Genomic DNA, 11,394 nt, shown 5'->3' on the forward strand with positions numbered 1-11,394 from the left:
ATTTATAGCACAGTACTTTGAAAGGGGGAAAGTCCTGTGTAAGTCAAACACACAGTTGTGAAAAGAATACTGGCCGGCCAAGGATGGAGTAGTAGATATTCTACAGAACCACACTGAAATATGTGCCCATTTGCGAAGGTTGCTGGAGCCATCTTGATTTGCCAATATTGGAATGTAAGCCCCACTTTGTTAATTGGATATGCACCACCTTTCCTGATACAGTTGACAGCAACTTACAGAAATAAAAGAATACAGTAAAAGCAGTACTGTGCAAAAAAGAGCCAGTATTGAAAGCCAGCAATAATGCAATTTCAGATCAGTTGCAACGGGCGTATAATTTAGTCTGTCTGGTCTCTGTGGTCAGTTTGGATTTAGAGGATGGTTTGATTCTGGAAACAGAATGAAATGACCTTTAGGTTCTTTCAAAACCAGCAGTGCTCTCATCAGAAATTCTTGGAGGACAGAGACATTTCGGCCCTCAAGCGCCGATGCTTTGCCCTCATTGAGCCTCTAATCCCAGCATTATTATTTCAAGTTTTTAGTTTGTGAGCTACTAGGGTTATAGCCCATAATCACATTTGTGAGCTGTTCATTCGTCACATCTTTGCCCTCTATTCCTGGTTTACTGTCCTCTATGATATACTGTATTAGAGAGAATTTTAAAGGTGCTTCATATAAGCTCCGCTTGCCAAGTAACAATCAGGTGCTCAATTTTAAGGCTCCCAGTTGTTCCTTTTCAGTCGCATCTTTACAGGCTGCACATCTGACATCATATACAACATCAGGTGCAGGGCAGGTGGGTTTAGTTTGGGGAAATCTGTCCCGAAGGCCAAATTAGGACCCCCTCGAGACTCAAGAAAGGAGCTGATCGAACCGATTCTGAGGAAAATACCCCGTAGTACAGATGACACCTATATCAGACACCTCCTAGCTGATAAAGAGCCCGAAATCAACAGGCCTGTGGCAAAGTATTGTTACATTGCAACAAGAATAAGACGAGCAATGATGTCAGCAACGGAGTTTAAATTGTAAACACCGAAGGAACGATAATAAACAGTAGCGACATTTGAATTTAATTCTTAAGACCTTAACAGACGAAACCTGGTCATAAATATAAGCACCAATTCTGTGAATTGGCCATATTTCCACTGTTATTTGTAGCACAATACTGCTATAATGTTGTATTTCTTTTATAAATTGCTTTCTGGTCATTGACCGTATTAAAGATATTATTATTATTAGGACCCCTGGCAAGACATAATTAGACTTGTGGGCTGCAGGTTCCCCAAGCTACTGTTCAAGGCTAATCTAAGATGCATGTTAGATGTGGAGAATCTCCTGCCACAAGAGGCTGGACTTAATGGCTGGACTTCTGACTTCCCTTCTATCACTACTAATCCATGATTCAGAATATATGAAGAACAACTACTTGAAGCTTAGCCTTACAAAATAGCCTAGCTAGTAGCTTCTGCTGAAAGGCTTCCTTTGTTGCAGAGTGTGCAATTCTGTTTTTCAAGTTACTGAATTCCTTTGCCTTTTCCAAGGCAAAATGTTGACGGGCCAATACCTGTGGAAGTTGCATCACATGTCTGCTATAACAATAGGGTGGATGCATGCTTTAAGGAAACATAACATTTTCTTTTAATGGACTAGTCAGTCAGTGGACTTAATGCAGCATTTATTTTAAAAGGATGGGGTTGGGAAGAGTGTTGGCTGAGATGTCTGTCCTAAGCGCTTGCACCTCTCTGACCTTAATGACATAGGTACTTCCTCTTCTGCTCACATTACCTGGCCAAGAAAGAAACTTCTACATTCAATAACGTATCTTTGTTTATATCCACATTTTGGCCTGAGGCTGTCACAAGCTTGGGTATCCAGACGTTTTCTGCAAGGAGGGATTCTTTTCCTATTGAAAGTAGGCTTCCCTGTCTTCAAGACTTCGCCCACTCTCCATTAAGTCACTCCCCACTCAGGTGGATATTTTACTCCCCCCCCCCACAGCGGTGTGTACAAATAATGCTTAATCAATGCAACCATAATGAAATTATTCCATAAACACAGACTTCAAAGCACCTACAGTGGAACCTTGGTTTTCAAGCGTCTCGGAAGCCGAACGATTCAGAACCCAAACGCCGAAAACCCAGAAGTAATTGCTTCCGTTTTTGAACACGCCTCAGAGGTCGAATGGCTTCCGCTGCAGGTTTTTCCATTTTTTTAATGGATTTTGCTGACTGCCCATTGATCCTTGGTTTTCAAACATTTTGAAAGTCAAAACTGTCTTCCAGAACAGATTACGTTTGAAAACCGAGGTTCCACTGTATTTTATTTCCTGTTCCCGTCCCGTCCACTATGCAGAATTCCAAACCCTCTTCTTGTTCCACTGGCGCCTCGCTTTGTTTTATATGTGGGCTGTTTTAACTTCCCTCCTGATGGGGAATGTGTCCTCTCTATGCCTAGCTTCATAGCATTCTTAGTTTAGCCAAAATTGCTAAGTCAGTCTTGCGCTTGGTGTGTCACAATACTTCTGACTACTGAAAGCTGGAAAAGATCTGTAACAGAATGATGTTGCCATTTCTAGAAACAGCACATAAAATAGTCGATTGGGTGGCCAGCGTATTTTTTTCCCCTCTGCCACTTTTTCAAGGTAACCCTTCCTTTGCCAGACAGTATGAAGGGGGACCTACCAGGGAGTAAAAGGAAATGGATAACCTTCTCTTCCCTTTCCCCGATGTTCCCTCTTTTCTCACATGTGCCTTTCCATGCTGGACCCATCTACAACCCCTCTGGCTCCTTCTTCCCTTTGCAGCTCACCTACCCAAGTGAAGAGAAGGAGAGGATGGCTCAGATTCTCCAGATGGAGATTCCCAACTTTGGTAACAGCATCCTGGAGTGCCTGAACGAGCAGCGATTGCAGGGCCTGTACTGTGACGTCTCGGTGGTGGTGAAGGGGCATGCTTTCAAGGCACACCGGGCTGTGCTGGCGGCCAGCAGCTGCTACTTCCGGGACCTTTTCAACAACAGCAAGAGCACGGTGGTGGAGCTTCCTGCTGCTGTGCAGCCCCAGTCCTTCCAGCAGATCCTCAGCTTCTGCTACACCGGCCGCCTCAGCATGAACGTAGGCGACCAGTTCCTGCTAATGTACACGGCTGGGTTCCTGCAGATCCAGGAGATCATGGAGAAGGGGACTGAGTTCTTCTTGAAGGTCAGCTCGCCCAGCTGCGATTCCCAAGGCTTGCACACCGAAGAGGCACCTTCCTCTGAGCCACAGAGCCCCGTGGCCCAGACCTCCACCTGGCCCTCCGGCAACACCCCCCTGCCCCTGGTCTCTCGCGTAAAGACAGAGCAGCAGGAGTCGGACTCTGTCCAGTGCACATTTGTGGTTAAGCGGCTCTGGGAAAGCAGCCAGAAGGAAGGGGGAGGCGGAGGTGGAGGCGGCAGTAACGGCAGCCGCAAAATGGCCAAGATCTCCTCGCAGCAGGAGCTGAGCGGGGGTAACCGACAGGCGCAGCAGCAGCAGCAGCAGCAGCAGCAGCAGCAGTCTCAACAGCAGGGGGCGCTAACGGGAGGCAGTGGAGGGGCAGGCGTGGTCAGTGGCCCCAGCACATCAGACCAGACGAGCCCTGGTACCTCCAGTGCCTACACTAGTGACAGCCCCAGTTCCTACCACAATGAGGAAGACGAGGAGGAGGATGCTCCCGAGGAGGGCTCTGACGAGCAGTACCGGCAGATCTGCAACATGTACACGATGTACAGCATGATGAATGTAGGCCAGACGGGTGAGTGGCAAGGTCAGAGTGGTGACAGACAACATTCCTGTTCAGCTTCATACCTGTAGGAAGGGAATTGGTTCAAGTTGCCCACCTGTGATTTGGGTTTTTTTAAAAAAAATAAATAAATCATTGCAGAGATACATTATGGGGAAAGTTATTGGAGGCTGAGAAAATGAGTGTTTTTAAATTGTGTGTTAAAACATTTAGATCTCACCCTTCTGGTGCAAGAGCGCCACTCAGAGTGACGCACAAAACCTTAAAATCTGCAGTTCTATTAAAACAGCAATATAAAACAAATTGACAGAAGACACTGGGCCAGCAGTTGAAATCAAAACATATAAAAGCCGTTCAATAGTAGTCTGCTGAATTCAAGCAGTCTTCAACAACGGGGAAGCGGCAGTCTGATATCTCAGCTGGTTAGAGCATGGTGCTGATAATACCATTGCCATTTCGATACTTTTATGGGACAACTGCATATTCCTGCATTGTAGGGGGTTGGTAGGGTCCATTTAAACTCTACAAATCTGTGATTCTAAGTGCCAACCACACTTCACAGGACAAGGCATTCGATAAGCTGGGTGCAGCCACTGAGCAGGCCCCCATCTCTCATCCCACTCAAATGAATTTTCACTCTCCAGGGGAATCTGTGGAGTTGGATTGGCTCATTCTGGGCCTCTTCACGTTTCACAGCAGAAGTATGTACATGGTATTCATCATGTGTCCACTTCTGCCTGGTGAAATGTGAGATGGGGGCACTGTCACCCACCCCTTCACACAATACACGGCGGAAGGGGCTGCAGTTGGTCTTGACACCCCATCTTGTTTCCATGGGTGTTCTTGTGGTGTTAAAAAGTTGCTGCTTTCCATATGTTAAGTAGTAGTGGAAAATTGCTAAGTATTTTAGATGGCATGTAGCTGCCTCTACTGTGTGAAGCACTCCCTGAGATATTGAAAGCTGCCCCTGGGGCAGAGTATCTGTATTAAAGAGTCATTTAATTCTCCATTTCTCACAGCCTGAGAATCAGGACTTGGAGGTGTGGCTTGCAGGGAAGAGAGTGGCCAGGGCTTTGAAACTGGACTCTAAAGAGGGAGCAAGCAAAGGTGGACTGGGTTTTCTAGGGGTTAATTCCATGGGTGACTTTTACCTTGGGTTCCAGCCATCACTATGGCCTTGTATGTCCGTGTGGGATAAGGCTGTCTTTGTGCCTTCTGAGTCTCTCTTTCCAGTCCAGTTTCCCATGGCCAAATACTCAAGACTCTTGAGATTTAGTCAGCAAAAATGTGCACTGAAAAGAGCAGATGTAGCAAGGAACTTAATAAGAACTTAAGAGCTCTGATGGATGAGACCAAAGCCCATCTAGTCAGTGCTCACACAAACCAACCAGATGCCTAGGTGAAGTCTACAAGTACAGCAAAAGGGCAGTAGCACTGTCCCGCTCATGGTCCACAGCATACTGTCTCTCATATTAAACACATAGCCATTATGACTAGTAGCCATTTACAGTCTTATCCTCCCATTATCATTTTTAATCCTCTTATGGGTAAGCTTCATAGACCTAGAACTATCATATATGCCTTAGTGACTCCTGGGCTAGACTACTGTAATGCATTCTACATGGGTCAACTCTTGAAGACTGTTCAGAAGTTTTGGCAGAATGCTGCTGTTGCTGCTGCTCAGCTGGCCTTCTTGTATAATATTTGTATAACATACTAAGAATTTCATAGAATCACAGAATCATAGAGTTGGAAGGAACCACAAGGTTCATCTAGTCCAACCCCTGCAATGCAGGAATCTTTTGCCCAATGTGAGGCTCAAACCCATGATCCTGAGATTAAGAGTCTCGTGCTCTACCCACTGAGCTATCCCAGCAGTCACTGGCTGCTAATTTATTGCCTTAAACAGCCACAGTCCTTATCACAGGGAACATATGACCCATCTGCTGAGGAGGCCCTGCTGAAGTTTACATCTTATATGTTCAGCATCCACAAGAAATCTCTGTTTGAGTTCTAGTATTCTAGAACGCCTTCCCGTTGGCTGTGCCTTTAGCCTGCCCCCCTGCCATCCTTTCAGAGGCAATTTAGGACTGTTCTAATCTTCATTTGATAGGTGACTCATTACTTTTGATCTACTCCATTTGTGTGTTTGTTGTGTTTGCTAGTTTAAAATCATTTATGTTGTTTGTACACCATTTTGAGAAACGGTATATAATCAAATAATAATAGGAGGAGCATTAGTAAAAATGCAGTGTAAGCTGTAGTATCATTGTAGTTCAGACATAAGCCTTCTATGTAGCCTTAAGAAAGCTGCTCTTGTCAGCCTCACCGACCTCCTTCACAGTATTTAATAAGGCTGTAACAATTCTGCCTAAGGGGGGTTGTTGTAAAGATGGCTGTGAATTTTTAGAAAGCACTTCGGGAAAGTGTCCTATAAATATGATGTACTATGCTCCTGGCAGGTTCCTGCTTGAGATGAGCAGTGCAAACAGAAACATAAAATCAACCAGGCCTTATGGATTATGGATCTTTTGCCACCTGTCAACATTTCATCTCCCTGCATCCCATTGAATAGTGTGGATCTAACCCTTTTCACTGACTGGAGATCCCTGTGGCAACAACAGCAATGAGCTCTCCCCACTTTCACTTTTATTGAAAAGATAAAAACACATAAGCTTCCAAACAGCTTTCTGTTCTTGTGAGAGGAGGAAATAGTGAGAGGAGGAAAAGAATTTTCTTCCAGAATATATGTTTGTGGTGGGATGTCACACAGGTATATACTTGTTGAGATTCCACAGCTTTAAGCTTCATTCCTTGCTTGCTTTTCACACATTTTCTTCGTCTTTTCCCTCCTCGCCTCCCTTCTCCTTTTCGCCCAGCAGAGAAAGTGGAAGCGCTGCCAGACCAGGTGGCCTCCGAGTCTCGCAACCGGATACGGGTGCGGCAGGATCTGGCTTCGCTGCCCGCTGAGCTCATCAACCAGATTGGGAACCGGTGCCACCCCAAGTTGTACGATGAGGGGGACCCAGCTGAGAAGCTGGAACTTGTGACAGGTAAGATAGGTGCCTCAACCTGTTGGAGTCAAGTGGGGGGGGCGGAGAGTGAGAATGTAGGTTTCAAGCCAGTTGCAGTCAGGAGGAAAAGTCTGGCTTGCTTCCTAAAATTAATCCCAGTCTGGTGGATTAGGGCCTTGTTGGCAGAATGAAATGGCAGTTTCTCCCATCCCCAAGAGCAAGGTGATCCTGATTGTTAGCCTACAAAATACTAGAAGATCCTTCAGGGGGGCTTCCTCTCTCAGATTAAAAACAACAACTAGTAAATCAGGTACCACAGCTCTCGTGGGTGCAGGTTGCAAGCAGTAGTCAAGAGGGTGGGGCTGCCTGAATAGCACCCTGAAGTAATGCATGTGTATGTTACATAGAAATTGACTGGGCCCTATGCATGCGCATGGCCTCAGAGTCTGATTAGGACTTGAGATGATCCTACCAGGGCATCCCAGCTTCCAGCCCCTTGTACCTTTGTTCCATGGCATTCTCTGATCAGTTAAAAGGAGCTGGCGGGGCCTTGCCATGCCCCATTGCTTTAGACAAAGCATACTCCGTGAGCACTGTTTCGAATTAGCGGGAAAGACTTCAAACTCTTGATCTAAAGACTATTGGAAAGAAAGCCAGAAAAACAGGAAATCAGTTTGTAAATCTTGTTTATGAGCTAATCCAGCTTTTGGCTTTCCACTGCCCCGCACTGCTGCATCTCTTACAGGCTGGTACCCAAGCTAAGTAAGTCATATCCAGCACATGCTATATCCCGCTCAGAGCTATCTTGGGGGATTTGGTTCCTGCTGTAGGCCTTTCCTTTGCACGTGCCAATGTACTTGCTCTGTCTGCACTGAGGGGAGTGAGTTGCTCACTCTCCTCAGTGAGACCAGCAAGTCAAACTTTCCTTTCACACAGAAGTGAACTTCCTCTTTCTCAGGTATTGGTTTGAATCTGTCTTCCCAACATCCCCAATTCACCAAAGTTACTAGCCACAAGCACGTCCCCAAAATGTCCGTATAAAGTCAGCAAGAGCATTAGAATTGGCCCTGCCTGGATCAGGCCAATGGCCCATCCAGTCCAGCATCCTGTTCTCACAGTCGCCAACCTGATTCCTTTTGGAAGCCTGCTGATGTTGTGTGCTCTCAAAAGCCACTTGTGCAGCTGTGTTTACACGATGGAACCAAACTCACCCAGGAGTTAATGACTGTTAGCCAACTTTGTGCTTGCCATAGTTCTACACCTGCAGTTCTCAACCTGTGGGTACCCAGATGTTGTTGGATTACAACTCCCATCATCCCTGAGCTCTGGCCTTGCTAGCTAGGAGTGATGGGAGTTGTAGTTCAACATCTGGGGACCCACAGGTTGAGAAAGGCTGTTCTACACGGAGTTGGAAGCTGAGAATGGCTGGATGGATCCCATTATAATTGTTTCTTGTTGCTTCCAGAAAGCATCTGGTACTGCACATAAGTGATTAGGTGGCTTATGGGTCTGCACCCAAGTTGAAAGCTTGTTGTTTTCACAACAGGCCTTGTCTCTTTTCCCTGCCTAGGTACCAACGTGTACATCACCCGGGCACAGCTGATGAACTGTCATGTCAGTGCTGGGACACGACACAAAGTGCTTCTCAGACGACTACTAGCATCTTTCTTTGACCGGTGAGTGAGCCTCCCAGTGTGTAGGAAAGGGGGAAAGGCTCTATTTTGCTCTGTTTCCAGCCCCTTTTTTTGCCACACCATTTCTTTCTGCTTTTGAGGCAAGACTTCTGGGCTTGAGGAGTCCTGCCAGAGCAAGAGGCGAGGCAGGAGCTGGAACGGCTAGGAGTGGACAGTTAAAGGTGGGTGGGTGGAGAACAATAACATGCTGCTGGTAAAGGATTTAAATGCTTTCTCTTCCTCACCGCTTGCCAGGAACACCCTTGCCAACAGTTGTGGCACTGGAATCCGCTCCTCCACCAATGACCCTAGCCGGAAACCCCTCGACAGCCGGGTGCTGCATGCTGTGAAGTGTGAGTGTCTGCCTTAATAGATCCTTCTGCGGTGGGGAGGGAGCTTAGGAGTATATTATTACTGCTTTCTTGAAGGGCATGAGGTGGGAAATTTTAGCTGTGTGTCATATGGTCAATAGGCAGAATATCCTATTCCACCCTATTGGAGCACCCAGATCCGTAACGATTCCAGCAGCAGAAGCAAATACAGAGCTGGAAGTGGGTCCTTTGTCTCACTCAAGGCTGTGGTTTTAAGATTTACTGTGCTGTGAGTCATCGCAGGCTTCCACCAGCATCTCGGGGGTCTTTGCTGGCTTGGGCAGGCGTTGGTGATTGGGTTTCCGAGAGGCAAAGAGCTGTGAGGATATTGATTCCCAGTTGCCGCTATAGCGACCCTGATCCGGGCTCACGCCCTTCTTCTCTTCCTCAGTTTATTGCCAGAACTTTGCCCCCAACTTCAAGGAGAGCGAGATGAATGCAATTGCTGCTGATATGTGCACGAACGCGCGGCGCGTTGTCCGCAAGAGCTGGATCCCCAAACTGAAACTACTGATGGCCGAGGGCGACACTTACACCACCTTCATCAATGACACTGGCAAGATGGAGCCAGACATCATGGGGGTGGAGCACAGCTTCGAGACGGGCAGCCATGACGGTGACGCAGGCACCTCCACAGAGGGCCTCCAGTAAAAACATGCCCATCTCTTTCCCCCGCCCCCAGTCGATGGTTTTTATTTCCTAATTTGATTTTTGTAGAATCATTTTTCCACCTTTATTTCATTTCTTTTCCCCCTCCCCCGCCCGTTGTTGGTTTTTGTTTTTGTTTCGGCAGAGGAGAAAGAGCATTGTGCCTTCTCCTTTAAAAATATATATATATATACATATACATATACATATATATATATATATATATATATATATATATATATATTATTAAACATGGGCCTTGCTTCCTCAGGCGCCACAGGTAGTACGAGCTCAGAGGGGAGGTCTTGCTGCTGCATTGGCAGTTCTGGCTGGCATTTTCTCCCCCGTCCCTTCCCTCTGTCCTTGTTGTGCTATTAATTGTTCTTAGATATATATTTTAGTAGATTTTTTTTTAAAAAAAATACCAAATCCATTTGCAAATGGAGGCCATGATCCAGGGAGGTCTTATCCCAGAGTGCTGCCTCTTTCTTCATCAGATCGGGTTCTCTCCAGACAGGGCTCTCTCTAACTTAGACTGATCATCGTCAAGCCTTTTCCTCAGGTTCATACCAGAGAGTGGGGAAATCCTAGTGCCATGATAAATGAGAACAGGGGCGGGACTGGACCCCAGTGCTGTGGTCATGGTATCCTTATTCATCTTGGCTTCCCTCCACTCTTGCCTAGGTATGTTCAGGTCTTGCACAGCATGGCAATTCCACCCCTGCCGTTCTCAGTACACTCCCTTTTCCTTACTCTTTCTCTCTCTCTCTCTCTCTTTCTCCGCTTCCCTCCCTCCCTCCCTCTCAGACATACCTCTCCCTACTTTTTCTGTCTTCTAGACCTTATGTACCTTCCCCATCCATTATCTGCCTTGGAGGTTTTGACCAGCCTAGCCTACTGAACTAAGAACGTATACGGCAAATCTGCTTGGCAGTGCAGCCCTTCCATATTTTGAGTGGCACAGAGTCATGAAGGGAACAAGGAAGGTTCTCACCCCCGCACCCAAACCCACCCCCACCCCCGCAAAAAACCCAAATTATACATGCAGGTCTAATGTAGCTCTGATACCTCCAATGTTTCCTAAGCCTAGTGTTCTCTCTGAGGTGTTTAGTTTAAACGCGGGGTGCAATGTGCAAACTATTCACTTTTCAGCCAGTCTGTGGAACAAATTGCAGCACTGCTGATTGAAATGCCAACCTTTTCTGCCACTTCAGCTAAATTGGCTCAAATGTCACAAGGTTTGGGAATCAGGTTTTGAAGGAAGAGGAAAGCCAAGGGAGAAAGCATCACGTTCTTTTTTTCCTAGAAGTGCCAGAAGCTACCCAGTATGCAAGGCTGCCTTTGACCTTAGCTTGCCTCCCAGACCAGGTAATGAATCATAGTGTGAAGTTTTGCCTCTTTCTTTCCCCTGCTCCGTTAGTGATGCTTTGGTGCATAGCAGAGGAGCCAGCTCCTAGGGGCCAAGGTCCCTTCGCTCCCCCCATAAAATATTTGATGTAGCCACCCCCCCTCCCACAAGTTGATAGGCATTGTAATCCAAATAGTGTGAGTACACTAAGTCATGTCATCGATTATGCAGGGCAGGGTTTACCTGCCCCCCCCCCATTTTATTCAAGTTTGCACCCCTGGTGCATAATGAAGAACTCCCATCCTCGGGTTCATAGGGATATTTTGAGATGGAAACTACATTTAGATGGGAAGCAAGCACATTTAGGTTATACCCTGATTGCAGCAAAGCTCCTCTCCCTCTTTCTGCATTTCTGTTTGTATGGTCTAAGATAATGACTTTGAATTACATTGCAAGAATCTCTCTCCTGGTTATTCTTACTAGAAAACAAAGTCTGCAATTCTCTCAGGAAACGGTTGGCCTTCCTTTGAGTAAATCAAACTGTGAAATGAGGCAATGGGTGGCAATCTTTTTTTT

The 11,394-nt window shown here is 46.4% G+C and overlaps 1 protein-coding gene across 5 annotated transcripts in view; it reads left to right on the forward strand.

Moving 5' to 3' along the window:
* NACC1 (nucleus accumbens associated 1) overlaps positions 1–11,394 on the forward strand; it is a 31,423-nt gene extending 20,029 nt beyond the window's left edge. For 2 of the 5 annotated variants that reach the window (XM_079966518.1, XM_079966514.1), the window contains exons 2-6: positions 2,807–3,776; positions 6,644–6,817; positions 8,325–8,454; positions 8,707–8,804; positions 9,214–11,394. In XM_079966518.1, the coding sequence (XP_079822644.1) occupies positions 2,837–3,776; positions 6,644–6,817; positions 8,325–8,454; positions 8,707–8,804; positions 9,214–9,473 (1,602 nt within the window). In that variant the 5' untranslated portion in view covers positions 2,807–2,836 and the 3' untranslated portion in view covers positions 9,474–11,394. The remainder of the gene's footprint in view (positions 1–2,806; positions 3,777–6,643; positions 6,818–8,324; positions 8,455–8,706; positions 8,805–9,213) is intronic. The other 3 variants (XM_079966515.1, XM_079966516.1, XM_079966517.1) reach the window with 3 other exon arrangements.

This window comes from Podarcis cretensis (assembly GCF_951804945.1).
Source record: "Podarcis cretensis genome assembly, chromosome: 2".
NCBI classification, from domain to species: Eukaryota; Metazoa; Chordata; class Lepidosauria; order Squamata; family Lacertidae; genus Podarcis; species Podarcis cretensis.